The following is an 18,451-nucleotide window of genomic DNA, read 5'->3' on the forward strand; positions in this document are numbered from 1 at the left end:
GAAAGACAGGCTGCAATCACACAGAAGCAAATAATTTTATCCCTCTACTGCACAGATTTTATGCTTCCACGGCTGATGAAACATGAGCGATAATCAGATTTCACGTGACGGCCGCTCTTTATGTAGGTGGGGAACCGACGATGGCGGGTCCTGATGAGAAATCCAATTTGTTGAGCTCATGAAGCTGCAGTGACTGACAACAGCAAGCTCTGGTTACTGAACTATAGGAGCAAGATGTAGCTTATTGTACAGCTTTGACCTTCTGTCACCCTACAAAACATTACACCTTTGTATCTGCGTCGAAAAGGAAAAAATACAGAACACACAGAGCCATTATATGTCAAAATAATCCCACATGGAGTCTCCTCGGCTACACAATAACAAGCCATTGTGGTTGGGGCCGAATGATCAACAAATCTAGCCATCCAGTCCCCGGACACCGCTTGTTAAAAGCTGCCAGCTACAGTAGTCATACTGTGTGCAATTCATTATTCAGTGGGTTACCTCAAGGTAATTACAGTCACACGAGAACATAGAAACAACGACTGTCCTGTCAGGTCCAAGACACGTGGAGGTATATTGTGATAAATGACAGTATTAACATGCGCAAAGTCACATATCTCTTTAGAGAATTCATATCTTTGTCGCATTATAAAAAAAATTAATCAAGGAACATTATATCTGCTCATCCAAAATAATAATAATAATAATAATAATAATGATAATAAAAAAAGTTACCATGTTTAGCAGAATTAAAAAGAAAAATGGAAGATCTGCATCCCAATCAGTGACCAGTGAGTCTAGAAACACTTTATATGGTAAGTTAGGACAAGCCATTCTATTAATATATATTTATATATGTATGAAACAAGGATTAAGAGGACAGGAAATCATATCATCTCTGTCCTATCATATCATAACAGTCTCCGTCTTTCTTTACAACAGCTTATAATAAGAGCTTTCAAACACAGGCAGGATGTGCAAAAGGAAAGTAGTGCTACTCTGCAGCAGAATCAGATTCCAAATAAAGCGCGTAGACGGTCACATAATACATCTGTGCATCCCAAAAAAAATCTGCAGCTATTTTAATAATTATCTGTTTTTCTCCAAAAAAAAAAAATCCAACAGTCGATGTTCTCATGATGTCAAATCTGTCTATTTTTTAAAAACCTCTTTTTTAGTCTCAATTTAAAGAGAATTCAGGTTTTGGTCCACTGGTCAAACACCCTTTCTCACAGTTTCCTGACAAAATAAACAAATCCATCATAATATTTGGCTGACTGATCAATAATAAAAAAAACACTTGCAGCTCTAGTTTAAAGGTCCATCTTATACATATGTAATAAAATAAGGAATCTGTAGAAGATAATCAATTAATGACTTTCAGAGCTTTTGCAGTCGAGACTAAAATGACACCGCTGTGATGTGAAGTATGAATCCATTTTATGCTGTTAGGCACCATCAAACAAATAAAATGGACTTTAGCTTATTCAATAAAAACTGCTTGTGGTTATCAGATCTCTCTCTCTTCTCTCTCCATCACCTTCTTTCTTCAGTCTCCCAAGTTCATATACAGTTAGGTCCAGTAAAGTTTCTAAGCTACACATTGGAAACAGTCTCGTTTAGTTCTGTGGTGGCTCCTGTACACAGCAGCAAAGGGACGAGGTTCTACTAAGTTTGACTACTGTACTCAGCACCAGCTCTCTGGGTGTTTACCAGACGAGCAAAGTGCTAGAGCGGAGTGTTTGCACGTATGAAGCTGTACACGGTCCTTCATGTACACTCAGCGGCAGAAAGCCTCAGCAGCGAGCTCAGCGGTCTGCCGCTTCACGCGATTTGTTCTCGGTAGCCGGTGACCCGCGGACCGCTAAACAGCCCTTGTCTCCCTAATGTGGAAGCAGCACAACAAATATCGCCGGGGCCGGTTTCACTTAGAGCACGTGGCAGCAGTTGTACTGAGCCAGCGGCAGGATCTTGGGCTTGTTGTGTGTCGGTATGTTGAAGGCCAGAGCTTTCTCACACAGAGGAAACTGAAAGAGACGCTCACGAAGCTTCACGCTGTGCCGTTTTCCCTGCTCCACCCTTGGGGCAGACTCCTCCCGGGTCGTCGCTGCGCTGTGGGGCTGACACCTGTCTGTTAAGAGGTCATCTCTACCGCTTTCTCCTCCCCTGTCGCCTTCTCGTCCTCCTCGTTGCAGCTCCATCTTGTTCCGCCTGGCGGAGGACACCGGGGAGTGATGGGGGTCAGGTTTAGGGAGAGGAGGATGGGGTTTGTTGGTGTTGTTGTTGGGTTCCACCTCCTCGTCCTTTCCTTCCTCTCGGGCTGTGATGTCATGCTGGCCCTGACAGCACGGCACACCCAAAGCCAGCTGGGAGAATGGCGAGACTTCAGGAATCTGACTGACCAGCCTGTCTCCATGACTGACTGGCTGATCTGAAATCACACACCCACTGTCTTCAGTTTTGATTTCTGTCTCCACCTCTGCTTTGTCCCCCTCCTTCATCACCTCCAATGAGCTTCTTAACTCTTCCTCTTCACTGCTGTCTTGATTGTCTGCTCCATCCTGTGTCTTTTTAGTTTCTCTTTCTGGCTCTCCCTCTAGTAAAGAGGCAGAGCCTTCCCCTTCTTTTATCATACTTTCGTTCTCTTCCTCCTCCTCCTCCTCCTCCTCTTCTTCTTCTTCCTCCTCCTCCTCCTCCTCACAGATCTGCTGAAGTGCAGGAAGGTTCTTGGTGATGGGAGGCTCTTCAGCTGGAGGTGGACGCAGGGTGAAGCTGAGGCTGGGCTGCCACGGAGCAGGGAAGGGCTTGTCAGACGATGGCCTTGCAGCGAGTAGATCCCCGCACTCAGGCACTCCTGAGTGGGGAGAGCTGGGAGAAAGGGCCCCTGAGAGCCAGTGCGGTGGGGCCTCTGGACTGAGGAGGGCGTTATCCAACCCCTGGAGCCAGTGGTGAGCCTCAATCTCATCAAGTGAGGAGCGGCGAGATGGATCTTTCTGCAGCATCCTGGAGATCAGACTGACAGGAAAGACAGAGAATTTTATTGTTTGATGGAGGTGATGTAAACGTCTGTTATACTTTAAGCGATAAGCTTTTGGAGCGACTGATTTGACACAGAAAACGACCTGATTCTGATCTGATCTAGGCCATCGGCACACTTATTAAAACCCGTATGTCCAGAAGGATCTTCTGTTCTATTCAGCTCCTCTTCTCAATTGAAACACACCATTGTGTGACCGAGGGCAGAGTCATATGACAAGTGCCGGGTCAGATGTTCGAGGATGTGTTTGCTGCTGCAGATAATCTGACAAAAACCACAGGGCAGAGAGTATTTATGGCTGCTGCCTTTTTAACCTCAGAAGACCGAAGACAAGCTGGAAAAAACCTTTGGGGAGGAAGATGGAAATAAAGCTTCTGTTTTTTTTACACACACACACTCTTTGGTATTCAAGGCTAAGGCCTTTGACTCCCCACTTGTGATGTAAATAAAAAACGGTGTGTAAACGATGTATTTCTAATGGTGCCCGTGTCGTACGGAAACGGCTCGATGATGACAAGAACCGTGAAATGAGCCTAAAAAGTGGCGTGCTGCTGAAAGTCAGATTTATTGTTGGTTTACTGGCCAGTAATCTGAACACACAAAGGAGCTCAATGTGACATGTCGCTCAGACTAAATTTACATCACATTTTTTTTCAATGACCTTTTCCCTCACAAAAAAACAAGACGATAACTAATAAAAATATTTGCGGTCGCCAATGCGGACCCTCAGACTCTTAGTAGATGCACCTGTGGTATAAATGTCAATATCCTATGTGACTTCCTGCTTGAGTTATGGGATTCTCAAGTTTTTCAGAAAATTTGACCTCTGACCCTTTGATCGAGATCATTGAAATTTGAACTTGTTTAGGATATTTAGTAGTAGTCAATATCATAATCCTGCGTTGCCTCGAGTTATCGTGTTCACGCCGCCTGCTCAGCTAAGGGGTAAAAATGAATGCACAAGGACAAAAAAAAAGAAAAAAAGATGACGTGTACTGACACTTTTATCAACAAATTAAAACAAGATGAAAATATCCTCCAGAGACCAGATCCAAGATCGGCGATCAAACTAATGAAGTTATGTAGAAAGGTTTGGAAGTGACCCAATCAGAGGTAATCTCCTTGTGAGTGGGGGCGGTACATCTAGCTCCCAATTCTCTCCTTTCCTCATAAAAAAAAACCCCCACAACAAAATTACATCAATGTGGACAACAGGCAAGAAAATACATATCTGATTTTTGAAAATTAATGTTGTGTATTTGAATTGACTTATTAGGATTTGAGAACTTCCTGGTTTATGTTCACAGGACATCCTGCAGAGGTTGTAACTGGGTTTGGAGGTGTTAACGCTGTCCCGATATTAACCCAGTGTGTGTGTTTTGGATCAGACTGTTAGGAGTGAAGGTAAGATTGTGAAGACAGATGTGCACCTGTGAGCTTTATTTTGTTTCCGGATTAGCAAAACTAAAGACCCAGAAGTTTCTGTGTTGCAATGTTTGGGATGATTCTCACACTGTTAGGGAGAACTATATGTGCAGCAGGGTAATGGAGCCTTTGAGGAAACTAGGACACTGAAATTATTCAGTGAAACGCACGCTAATGAGATGATTTTACGGTCAGCAGATTTTTAACTCATCTACTGAACAGCAGAACCCTCTGGCAGAGAAATCAAAAATAAAGCATTCAGAATAATAAAACCTTTTTCTTCCTCTGAAGATCTGGCCTGAGAGGACCTTGATTGTAAGCTAAGATTTTACTCACTCTCTGCACTCGTCAGACACATGTTCAGGAATGGAGTAACGACAGTCCAAAATCATGACCAGAGTCTCGCTGTCGTTGGTTTCCTGGAAGGGAGGGACTCCACACACCAGCATGTAGAGGATCACCCCCAGAGACCAGATATCTGGAACACACACACACACACACAAAAATCACAAAAATTTGCCTTAAATAGCAAATAATTTCCAGACTGAAAATAGCCTCCCATCCCTCTGCTCTCTCATCATAGTTAGAATACTCCGAGCTCCACGGGTCAGATAGGGTATTTAAAAAATTGCCTTTTTGAATGTAGCTCTACTCATTGATCTCAAGTGGTCTCCTGTCTGCCTTAGAGCAACAGTGAGGTCTAGGGTCAGGGTACACACAACAGAGCAGCTCAGATTAAACTACTGCATTCCTCAATGACGTGAAACAATCTAAGAGGAAAGCTTGTGAGTAACAGCTGGATGTCCGGTTTTTAAGAGTCAAAACTTTAAGCGCTAAGCTGTAGACAACTCGGCTAAGCGCTCCTGACCCCGACTGTAAAACCACATTCACACATGCCCGGGCTTCCTGACCGACAGCACTGCTGACAGCGTGCCCTTTTCCCGTCTCCTCCCTTTCCTTCCCCTTTTCCACTTGCCTACCCTCCCTCTCCCGTCCTGATGTAGCAAGAGGAAGTCGATTCACACTCAAAACGGCCTCAGTGAGGCAAGAACACAGCAGCCGGGTCAAGGAAACTCACGCAAGCTGAGGAAAGCGATCTGAGGGCTGAAGGCCATAACAAACAGATGGCTTGTTGTGGTGTTGTGCTATTCTGAGAATGAACTCCCTTCTATCTTTTATGCCTCTTCTCGTGTTGCTTCCCAAACACTGGAAAAAAGAACACTGAACACTGTTTGCATTGTGTGCCAGCCCCAATGTAACACTGTAAATATCACAGATCGTAAATCTTCATCGCTAAAACCTGTCTCTGCTGATATCCCGTTTCCTTCGTGTGCGACCTAAAGGGTAATTAAAGTGGTCTGACCTTGATTTTACAGCTTTTGCTGCTAATCTTTCAGTTTTCCCCTCCACTGTGGATTCTTCAGGGAACACTGCGCTCCACATATAAAGCTATTAAAACTAATTTTTTTAAGCGTATTTACACATCTTTTGTGTTCTTTCCTGCAGAAGAATTACAGCTGTGAAACCGAGACTGAAACTATGATACAAACACTTGTCATGCCTGTACTGCGATACCTCTGAGGGGCTGTTAATGCATGGTTAAAGCAGGCGAGGTCTGGTAAAAGCCGTAACGCTCGTCAGAATTCAAATACCTACATTCAAAAACATTGACCGTTCCAAGGGGCGAAATCCTAAAGATTTTAGTGCCTCAGCTTCTTAACTATCAATCCTTCATTAACCAGCTCATATTACTTGTCCTTTAATTCAGCTTAAGGCTCAACCTGTGACATCAGTGATATCACAACATGAACAATAATCTCGGTTCAAACTAACTGTCCACACCAGTAATAAAATATTAAGCTGTACTCCTGACTGTGAGAAAGACAATCATCACTGGTTAATGAGGTTGTGTTATGAGATAATGAACTAAGGGGACACAGCGTGCTCATTTAGTAACATTTGTCAGTGACACAACCAGTTTAAATCTGAAGGGAACTGACGTTTAAAAAATGAACATCACGCTGTATCAAAAGAGACTTGATATTACTGAACGAGACCAAAAAGTCATCCAGAAAGATACTTTGTTGCAAAAGCAGACAGTTTGATCAGATTTCTCTATTTGAATTTAGTTGAAAAATGCCAAGAGACATGCATAAAATAGCAGTTTTGTACCTACAGGATGATTACCAAAGAGGGATTAGCTGAAAACTTACCATATTTCAGCAAAATAAATTTGAGGAAATTGGACAAAAAGAAGAAGTGGGAGTCCCTTAAATCTATCAGCAACACAGAAACAGTATCTGAAAATTATGACCTTAAGAACCAGGAAAACAAAAACAAAAAACAAAGACCCGCCTTACACTGTATTTCCATTTATGTTTGCATATGTCAATAAATTGCTGCCTCGATTTCCCTTTTTCTTAATGAAACAAAGAAATGAGTACAAATAAAACAGTAGTAGTACAACAAGTGCTTTTTAGAGTTTAGTTATGTTATGTATGACAATCGCTTCGTCTTTTGAAATTAATTAATTTACACATATACCCCAGCTATTTTTTATTTTTATTTTGGAGGGCTTTTTCAAAACTTTTACTAGTTTACAATAAAAGGGAAAGAGTGGGAGAGAATGGAGTTGGGCCGTAGGCAGACTGGTTTTTAGATCTGAGACACATTGAACAGATTGGAGAGACTGAGATAACCAAAAAGCACCACTGAACGACCCTGTACAACTCCTCCATGTAATACACTGTACACACCGTAATAGCTCCACCCTTTGCACATGCTCTACAGTAAAATAACAAATGTTTTACAGGTTAGAGTTAAATGTCAATCATATATATTTCACCTCTATAATAGTCTTGATATTTAAGTGATTTGTATATATTAGTGATCTTTCTTTGTAATATATCATATTATTTAATTAGGTTAGTCTGTTACTGTCTTAGAGCAACTGTAACCCACACAATTTCCTTAGGGATTAGTAAAGTATTCTGATTCTGATTTTAAAGGTTATTGCATTCAGTGCTAACAGACACATGCTAACACGCTACACACAAATGTTTCCAGTAAAAAAAAAAAAAAAAAAAAGATTCAATGGAACAAAGTGAATCAGCAATCTGCCGATTCGATTTGTTCCATTTAAAGCACCGGATGCACATGTTCGAACTCTTTACCCTTTGAAATCCTACTAGGAGTAACCTAGTATCTGTCATATTTCAGGCCTGCTTATAGAACGAAATGTTTGCACCAGAAGTAAGTAAATGTGGTCTCTGCCTATGCAGCTACCCCATAGGATGTGGTCATCAAACCACATAATTGTCAAACTTTATGCAATAGTTCAATGAAACTGGAGAGCTGTCCCACACTGGTGCTACAAGAAAGACGAGCAGTAACCACAATAAATAACATTTATACGGAAAATGTGGGGGAGGTTTAGAGTTAATAATAAAAATGACACATGTATTACCTGAGACTGCTAGACTGCTAACCATAACCCTGAGATGCTGTTTGTTTTCTAAATATCGACATCCGTTTCTCAGAATTGAAGCCCTTGTGGACACAGCACACTTGCAGTGCAATCAGTTTTGCAACTAATTTAGTTCACATTAGTTTAAAATAACACATAATAGTGGACATGTTTTAGGGCACAGGTAATCCTGAAACTGCAGAGATGCAGTGTGCCTGCAGCTACACACACCGTTATAATAACACAAAACAAAACCCTCCTTATTAAATCCTGAGCAAGTCAGACATAAAAGGATTTCAAAAATATTTTTAGGAGTATAATAAAACATTGTGGTACATTCAAATCCTCCTCCATCCAGTGATTCTCACATGTAACAGCCCCGTATGTGATCAGACATCCAGCCATTGTTCCACATTGTTCTCATGACAGTCCAAACAAGAGCCCTCAGTTCTCACCACACGACTATCGCACGCACGCTCATGCACACGCTAATATTGGTCCAGGGACGTATTATGCAACAGGGAGGAGAAACCACTGAGTGCTGGGAGTGTACTTTTCTCTGCTCACTGGGGAATATCACACATTCTTACCATGCATTAGTGGCCTGCTGACAGGACAAAGATCAACAGCAGACACACACACATACATCCATACAAAGTAAACACAAACCAGATGCAGATATAGGCTGAATCACGTTAGAAAATAAGTTAAACTATGAAAACTGTTGCGATACAAAACCTCGTGCACAGAATTCACTGCAGCTTCAAAGAGTTAATGACTGATCTGTGGTTCTCTACTGGGGCCATCTCCTTTTAAGTACACTTTTCAAGGCCAAATACGTCAGAAAGGGTCAGCACAGCTGACTCGTTTCCAACGGGTCCTCAAGTTCAGACTAAATATAAATGCAGCCCTTTTTTTGCCCACATTTGGCCAGCATGAAAAATGCTGTTAGATCATCAGTAACCGATGTATTACAGGAATTTCTCATGATCTTGGGAAATGTTATTATTTTGATATGATTATCTTCTAAGTCTTTCATAAAAATCTTGATAAGGAAGGAAGTTGTCAATACATGAAAATACATACTCATATTATTTTAATAACTGTGAAGTCATCTGGTGTGGTTACCTTGACATGAAACTGTGTTACTTCAAAAGAAATGCAGTAATAAACTTAAAACAATAGTAAATAACAACACCGGCCAAAACGCTAAATTGGAACATTAATGAAATAATGTGATAGTTTTTATTAAATTTTTTTGCAGTGCGTATCAAAAATTCAGGCAAATTACATTTAGCGAACTATTCTGGACCAAAACTGGCATTCATACAGATACTTTTCAGGTTGTTCTGGTAAATGTAATTTTACTAATATTGCTACTGAATCATGTGTTCATCCCCTTAAAACAAATGTGAAGCTTACAGTGAGCAGACTGGAGAGTCCACACAAAAGTAGCTGAACTAGTCAGGAAGTACAGTTCCCCCCTTAAACACAACAGAAAAGTATTCAAACAAGGTTTTGCTCTGTAGGCACTCTTATGACAAAGTCAGGAACTTATTTTGCTGTGCCATTGATATCTTAAAATAGAGACCAGTTGGTGACCTCCTTGGAAATCTCTGGGAAAAATGTCTATATAAGAACAGTCTCAACTGACTGGTGAGTGGCTGCTGCACCAAAACCCTGCTAATGACTGCTTTAGTTGCTAACAGATTGCTGCTGTTGCCTTCAGTTTGCATGACATGTACCGATTCGTCTGCAAATGCTCGCTATTTTCTCACCAAACTATAGTGACACTGTAAACACCTTCAAAATAAAAGTTGTATCTTACTGCTGCAACCAACACATTTGGTCACAATTTCACTGCCATTTGATGAGTAATACAAAGTACTGGTGACCATGGCAACCTGCAGGCAACCTAAGCAATTGCAAGGAGGTTTTCGGTGCAGCACCGTACACTTTTTTTGTGACCAATTCAGCTAGCAATTTCCAGAAATCTCCAGAAGCCACTGGCCATGTAATCAACCAGTAACTACTAGATATCTCCACCTCAGATAATATACTGGTTGCCGACAGGTCTCCAGGCCTGTGTGACTGAAGCCTTACACTGACTACTGAAGTTTAACACATTAAGAATGTATTTATTTATTCAGAATAGGATGATGCCATTTAAAATACTTTAGCAATCAATTTCATTTATGGATATGCCATCAGTTCATTAAATTAACAGAAAATTCCCCCCCGCCCTGGTATCACAGAAAGCCATGTTGCTTTCATGTTGCTCTCTTATCCAACATGAAATTCTGAAATACTGGAATTTTAAAAAATATGCCAAAATGCATGTTTAATGTTGAATTCCTATTAAAAAAAAGTGCATCATTTTCCTGGATTGAGACGGTCAGGTGGGAAGCGTTTGCTGACCTGACGCAGAATAACCCTTTAGGCTACTTTCGGGCAGGTGACAGCAAAGACTGTTTAAAAGAACAAGAAAAAAAAAGTTGAGAAGCATTTCTTAGGTCCTAAGAGAGAGCCATTACATATCACATGCTGTGCCCAGAAACATCGACTGATGCACACTGTTGCACAATATTCCCCCCAAGAAGGATGCATCTGTTTTTGGATTTAGTTGCTAAGAGATAATCTGTTCACTGCACCATTATACTTCCTAGTATGTGTCAACGTTGCTGGTGCTGTGGTTTTCAAGCTTTGGAAAAGTACTTGTTGCTACAAACAGTCAAGCAGCCTTGAGGTTGATATGAAAACACCAACAAAGAGGTTTTGTGCGGAAAACCTCTCGGTAAAGAAGCTCTTCCTTGGTCTAAAATAGGATGTTCAGAGGGGGCTTTACATGTGCTACTCCCCACTGGGTAATGAGCAGCCATGACCCTCCACCCTAAAGCAGACAAATGAGTGGTGTGTATGATGTGGCAGCCAGATACAAAGACTGAACACATTTGTCGACACTGGAGAGCACATCAAAGAGTTCAAAGCCACCTGTAACCCCCAGATTTCATTACTGTTTCTGACTTACTAAGCATTGTATCTAGCATGTAGGTATTTAGAGAATCTAACTGACACAAAAAAGCCCATACATTTAATGCTTCAGTCTGTAAAAAAGCAGCTTTTCCTCTATCACATTTGGAGTTTTTCTTTCTGATTATGCCATCTTTATAACGTTAGTGCATTTTGCTGAACCTTTCCATGGCAACCAGCTGTCAGAAACACAAACATTTGTAGCTGACTCTCAGAATAATCAGCCAAAAGCAGAAGTTCCTCCTGTACAGAACATACCCGACCACTTTAGCTCTTCCTTTTTTCTTATCTGACATTTCCCTCAACTATATTGCACAGCCCTACTCTTTGTCATAACTCACCTCTTGCTGTCATATTTACATTTGTTCAGGAAGAGCTCTTTCCCACACTGATAAGCTACTATTTTTGTCCTCTTTAATTTATGACAAACTAATTCTCATTAGCCAGTGACTGGGAAAAATAAGGAAAAGACCCACATATATCGTTAACACGATGACCTTGGTCTGTGAAGCCTAACAATTACACTTAGAGTGCAGAAAGTGTACACACATGCACGCACACGGTAAAGGGCAGATATTATGTAACTGCAGTGTTTATCTTTTTCAAAGGCAAGAAGTCCTGCAGACATTCCTGCCTCTACTCTAAATCATATGACCGTCATCAAACACCAGCACCACGTCTTCAATCAAGCTGCATGTTAACTATTGCTGGACTGCAGATTTTGAAAGTTTTACAGTATATTAGGGTTTTATTATGATTATTATTATTATTATTATTAATAATAATAATAATATGACTTTTGAACACGACAACATTTTTATTGGTTTATAATGCTTCACTCTGCTGCTAGAAGGTTTTAATGTCATCATACATAAAGAAACAATAAAACCAATTAAACCAAAACAACAAATAATGTACTCATATGCTTTCATTAACAAACATTAACATCTGACAAAGGGGCTAGTACAGAGCCAGTCCTTAGCAGGCTGCCTGTTATCTTCTTCTGTCAGATACAACACCTCTTATTGTTGCTGCTGTTTTTTTAAACACAGTCAGCATACAGCAAGCTTATTAGTGTTGCAGCGTTGGTACGATCTCCATTCGGAGTTCTTCAAAACTTTCTGTACACTTTTTATCATCATGCATGATCTCGGCCTCACTTGATTCCCTGTCGCTGTGTAAGGAGGAGCTCTGAGCTCAGAAGCAGAAAGAGCTCTCATCCTTCATCCTCCGACTTTACAGAATGTTATGCTATCTAGGTAGCAAGCATTGCCGAGCATGCTGCATGGTGTCTTTCAAATTATTGCCCCCCTGAAGAGAAGTTTCAGATTATTAGCTGCTGCTTTATATTGCTTTTTGTACCACATAACTAGAACTGTGGGTAAGAAGGCTGAACAGTTAAAATAGATCCCCTCTCCCCTGCATGTCAGTCCAATATTATAGTACATGTAAGCCCCTTGAAAAGCCACAGAAGCTGCTTTGTCGATTTACTGGTTTGGTGACATCCTGTATAAAGTTATCAGATGTACATCTAGTATACTTTCAGGCTTTAAAGTATAAAACAAAATCCCCACAGCAGCCTGATTATATCAGACTGAAATATCAAACGGACACAGACTGCAGTCTGTGTGTGTGCGTGCAAAGATAGGTTTATGAGTCATCTTACTAAGCTGAGATCACTGAGGGACATCTCTTCTTCTGTGCAGCTCAGGATTACGACAAACATTCATGAATATATAGATGCATGTGTGCACGGAGTGATGGAAGTGTACATTTCTGTCAAAGTGACGACATAAACATGAAATCTACAGTTTGAGTCACACTAAGACGAGCAAAAATAGAACAGAAAAATGCGCTTCGAGTCAAGTGAAGCAGAAAACAGGCTTAAAGGATGTAATAATAATAAATGGATTTCAATGGACGCCCTTCGAGTGGACGCTTTTAGAAACAGGAAGTGACATTAAAAAGGAACTAATGCAACTTGTAAGTCATGCTGAAGTTATGTGTGCGTGTGAAAAGATTCTTCAGATCACAATTCTCATCTTTACGACACCCATAAACAATATAGCAAATTCAAAGCACTGGTTTCTTAAATTACAGTTTTTCTTGTTTTGATCCATTTACATGTGCAAATGCCAGTAAAAGCCCTTCTGCAAGAGCACAAACTATTTTACATTCAAGACAGATGCATTTGTAGTTGACAGAACGGCAACCAGACCTTGCCGAAATCCAGCCTATTCCAGCTTAGCAGATAAGACCACCGACATCCCTGAAGCCCACATGCTGAGTTTGCCTGCCCCCCCGGGATGCGCAAGACCAAATCCCTCAATTCTCCTTCTGTTTCTATAAACTCAAATCCCACAATCTATCTGCCGGCTTCACCTCTAAACTCCCACAAATCCCAACAGTACAGAGCAGCCTTTCTAGTAAGGATAAACAGTGATGCACAGTAGTTTCTCTATCTGCTATCTGTCTCTGTCCTCATCTCCCTCTCGCACACATACACACACACACACAAATGCTTGTTATGCAGAGTGGGGGCATGCTGGTGAGCTGCAGTGGTTGGTTCCTCTGCAGAACGTGCCCAGTTGGCTCATGACTGGCTGGCTTGCTTAGACTGACCCAGATACACACACTAATCCTCAACGGATATACAAACACACACACACACAGACAATTGCATACTAGCACACAAATATGGAAGAGACACACTGAGACACAAGGAAATGCACAGGGATACCTACACAGGGTCAAAGAGACAAATATGGGCACCTACTGTTCACCCACACAAACAGTTGGGCTCACGGAAACAGACAATACAGGCTTGTTGGTGAATTTTGACTGTGTTAGCAGTTTGTTGCAGCTGCATCAAACACAATCAGTAATTTTTCCACCCATTGGCAACAGCACATGACAAAACAGCTTCATCTTATCTTACCTAATCTGCTGACTCTACTGTGTGAACAAAAGATCTTCAACAGCCGTCAACCAGACTTTAAAAAAGTAAGTTTTTCTAAACTACTTAATCTAAGGTTAAGAAAAAGAAATGTTAAAATCCTCAGACGAAAATGTATATTTTAACAACTTTGCTCCCATGACGAATGGGTAAAATCTGATGTGGGTGCCGACAATGATAAGGCGTCTGGTAGAAAGCTACTGAATTTACCCTCAGGCAAGTTTGCTCTGCTCAGAGTGGAAAATAATTAAATGACATGAAACAGATATTGAAGCCTCGATGGCAAAATTACACATGCTAATCAAAGAAAAGAAAGACTTTGATGCTGCATGCAACCTCTGGGCATCGCTCAAAAGTACAGAGGCCTTTAATCATTTCATTTTTTGAAAAATCTGTAAATTTGTTTCTCTATTAATCGATTTTACGAGAAAAAATAGAGCACACTGACTGCTTTAATTTCTCCGTCGTGTATGTGTTAGAATGCATAACAACTTAAGCATTCCAATACACAAAACAAAGTTCATTATCACATATTTGAGGAGGTAGAACTGACCAATGTCTGCTATTTACACTTTAAAAATGTTCAAGTTTGATAATACAAACACTCCAGTGCAGTTTGTGCTCACCTGTCTACTTATGAGCCCCTGTCACTGGTTTTACTGGACTGCGAGTTTTTCCCACTGTACTTGAGAGGGCCACCCAGATATATTTTGTTTATTATTGACACTTTATATAACTGAGACAACAACTACCTACAGTCTTTCCTGGCTAGTGTGTCTGTAGAGACATGCATGTTGCTATTATGGTGGTTGTTCAGCTGTCTCGAGGCTTTCGTTCAGCAGCCAGATGGACTCCAGCTTCACTCTCTTGGAGTGCATAGTCCTTTTTTCTGTTCTGGAGCTCTGAGGTAAGCTGGAGGCTTGCAGAGCAGGCCAAGAAGGCAAGCTAGTCCATCCAAAGGATGAGGAACTCACTGTCGAGGCAGCTGATTACTGCCTCGTTAAATGTAGATATAGAATTAATGACTACAATATAATTATTTACTTGGAATTTATTTAGGAACACAAGGAAGTATTGTGTGAGTATTGTGAGTATTTCTGTGGGATATATCATAAACCTACTAAAAATACTCTTACATTCTACCACTGTTCAACAGTTTGTCAAATATTGTTTTTCCCCCCTCATAATATTACCATAATAACAGAGTATAAAAACAAAGCCAACAAAGCGGATATTTCTAAATATGATGATGTTATATAAGACTAATTTGCATTTTATGTTTGCCTCCCTTTGTCCAGGTTTGCCTGGCAGCTTTAAAATCTCTGATCTCAAGCTCAGCGCTTAAAAAACAAAACAAAATAACAACACATAGATACAAAAAAGAAAATACATTTTCTCTGTCTCACCCACAGCCGGAGCATCGTACTCTTCTCCCAGCAGAATCTCAGGAGCAGAATATGCCAGCGACCCACAGCTGGTGGCCAGCATCATCCCGGGCTGGAATAAGTTGCTGAACCCAAAGTCAGTGAGCTTGACGGCGCCTTGCTGAGGGAAGAAAACCACGTTCTCAGGCTTCAGGTCCCGGTGCACTACATGCAGCTGGTGGCAGTAGGACACAGCACGCACAATCTGGGCGAAGTGACGCTTGGCGGTAACCTCGGCCACGCCTCCCTCGTGGCGGAGGATGTAGTCGTAGAGGTCACCGCCCTCAGCCAGTTCCATCACCAGGTAGAGAGTGGTGGGTGTGTCGATGACCTCGTAAAGGCGAACCACGTTGGGATGCTGCACCCGCCTCATGCATCTGATAATGGAGGGACACATTTAAACAAAGATGGTTTCAACCATTCATCTTGAACAGCAAGCTTCTTAGTCTGAGATCAGTATCTGTTCAATCTTTATTTTTTATCATTCATACCTCACTTCCTGTAAGAGGTGGCTCGTTGCCATTACATCTAGTTTTGTCTTGTCTATCATCTTGACAGCCACCAGTTGCCCCGAGTTGACATTACGGCCCAGTTTAACAACAGCAAAGTGACCCCTGCCCAACGTCCGACCCAGATGGTACAGTCCGCTGAGATCAGAGCGACCAGGGCTGCTCTGCAGGTCCGGATGTTCATCCTGGGAAGCATTTATACCTCCAGAGGAGTCCATATTTAAAACTGAGAGGGGCTTCACAAGGGAGCAGGTGGAAATTGGTTGCGTGAAGGTGTCAAGGACTGAAAAAAGGGAGGGAAGGTGCAAGGCAGCGAAGTTCCTCACTGCTGAAGAGTCGCCTGGTTGGACAAAGAAATGACAACACAATGAAACTAAATTGACTGTGCTGATTATTTTGGCCTTTGGCCCGAAGGGAAAAGGGCTTTCGATGAGGTCAGCTGCTGCCATCAGGCACGGGACCAGAAAGAGGCTGATATTAAACATCGCTTAACGAAAGGCACAGAAAACAGGACACGGTTAAATTAAGTAGCGAGGACTAGATTAGAGTGTAGCAGAATTACAGTCTAGCAATAAGAGCAACAGAGTGTAAAATATTGTGTTATTGTCTGAGGGGCTGCGTTTGGCTCCATCTCAAATAACACCATCAAGCACAAATGGCACGCTTAATCAATACTGTAACAAGAAACCATAATGTACATCTGTGCGCGTACGCGAGTGTGTTTGTGTGTCATTAGTTCGGTTAAGAGGGTCACAAGGTGGCAATAGACCTGATGATATCATCATTATATCATCCCCAGCTTCACTGCTGCTTTCTTTTGATTTTTATTAGGTTATTCAGTTGGAGGAAAACAGGTAAACACACGGATGGGAGTTCATCTATAAAGGTGAAAAACAGAAAAATAAAGTAGATGTTGTTCAAAGTTACTAGAAATTAAATCTTTGTTGTGTGGGAAAACTTTAAGCCCAGTAAATTAAAAAAAAACAAAAAACGTTGTTCTACACCTCTGAAGTATCCATTGGCAGCTAATAGCCCCTTTAGTGAATAAAACCTTAAAAAAATTTGTAAATACTGTTTCTTAGGGGTTGTTTTGCATCTCTGTAGGTACTCTGTATCTGTAGTTATTCCATAATTTCTGTAGAGTCCCTTTGCTTCACGGTGTGATTGTTCTTTTGTGCCTACCTGCAAGTCAGTTTTTTACATTTCTGTTTTCATTTTGATTTCGTTTCAGTTATTTCCCAGACTCTGCTTGCTTTCGGTTTAGTTTTTAGTGTTAAAAATGTAGCTAATATTGTTTTTTTCCACCAAACTTTTAGCTTTTATTTTTCTCACGCCGTAGTTGTTTTCACAACTTTTTTCTTCCCATAAGCAGAAGAAACTTTTGCATCTCTTTGTATCTCTAAGTGGGCTTTTCTCTGTGACTTTTCTGTTGTTTTGAGTATCTGCAGTCACCGTGCATCTCTTTCCACAGTTGTTTTTCTCTACTTTTTGTCATGTTGTATCTCTGCAGTTGTTTAACATCTCTTTGCAGTCATTTTCCACTTCTTTGACGGGAGTTTTGAGTGTATTTGGCATCATCTCTGCTTGTTTTTGTGCCTTCTCTCTAACTGTTTTGCATCTCTTTTGAGTTAGCGTTCACTTGATTACACTGACAACTACAACAATCATTTCAAACAAAGGCTCAGAGGACCCTTTTGAGCTATTCTGAGGCAGACATATGATTTTATCAAAACGGACAACTGTTTTTTTCATCTACAACCTTTTACACTATGATTTATTTATCACCAGTATATAACGCAGCATCACTATTATCGGCAGCCTATTTAAAGCCCCTCTGAACAGCTTCTCCGGGCAGAATCAGGCCTCCCTGTCTTAGATATGTGCTAATGTCCTCGGTTGTACAGTTGTATCACATCCACTGCACCCCGTAATCCTGACTCGGGGCTGCCACACTTGTGTTAAGGCCAGCTGTTCTCTTCTTGGCCTCAACTGCAGTCCCGAGTTGGCACACACACGCACGCGCATGTAGTCATCCTCCAAAACAACCATTACCAACAACCTCACGGACACAGACAGAGCTACGGCAGTAAAGTGCCGTTACTGCTGTGAAGATACAGCGGTGGCGGCGGTGCTAACTTACCATTGTCGTGTAAATATCCCGAGTAGCGAGCGGCTCTTTCGGTCACTCCGCGGCTCCACGCTCGGTGTCCCCGCTGAATTCTGCTGTGTGAGTCGGCAGCTTCTTGCTGTCTTTCACAACACTCCCATGTTCCCGGTCCATACTTTTCTCATGACCGCCCGCCTCACTTCGCACTCTCTCCGTGTCCTCGAGCTCCGCGACCGCGCGCCCGCTCATCGAAGTTGCAGAACGGAACTTGTCGTGCGCGCGCGCGTGTCCGGCTAGCTTTTGACGTCAATGCATATTTCGTCTCGCTCGCTCGCTCGCGCGGAGCAGCCAGCGGTCGCGAGCCTCTTGTACGCAGTGAGGAGAGGAAAATAACTGAATGGACGCTTCGGAAGTCCAAGAATTATGTAACGGCTGAGGTGTTTCGCTCTGTAAACAGGAGCAGGGAACAAAGAGCTATAGCATAGCGTACTGAC

General features: G+C 41.7%; 1 protein-coding gene across 1 annotated transcript; it reads right to left on the bottom strand.

Annotated features, from left to right (window-relative positions):
* Window positions 1-1,099: 1,099 nt before the first annotated feature.
* On the bottom strand, window positions 1,100-18,313 carry snrkb (SNF related kinase b). Its single transcript, XM_080872269.1, has 5 exons — window positions 17,991-18,313; window positions 15,833-16,190; window positions 15,324-15,718; window positions 4,802-4,943; window positions 1,100-3,018 (listed from the first exon to the last, which is right to left on the bottom strand). Exons 2-5 carry the CDS (start codon window positions 16,066-16,068, stop codon window positions 1,932-1,934), a joined length of 1,860 nt encoding a protein of 619 aa, XP_080728395.1. The 5' UTR covers window positions 16,069-16,190; window positions 17,991-18,313; the 3' UTR covers window positions 1,100-1,931.
* Window positions 18,314-18,451: the final 138 nt, after the last annotated feature.

Source organism: Rhamphochromis sp. 'chilingali' (genome assembly GCF_963969265.1).
Source record: "Rhamphochromis sp. 'chilingali' genome assembly, chromosome: 2".
Classification (NCBI taxonomy): Eukaryota; Metazoa; Chordata; class Actinopteri; order Cichliformes; family Cichlidae; genus Rhamphochromis; species Rhamphochromis sp. 'chilingali'.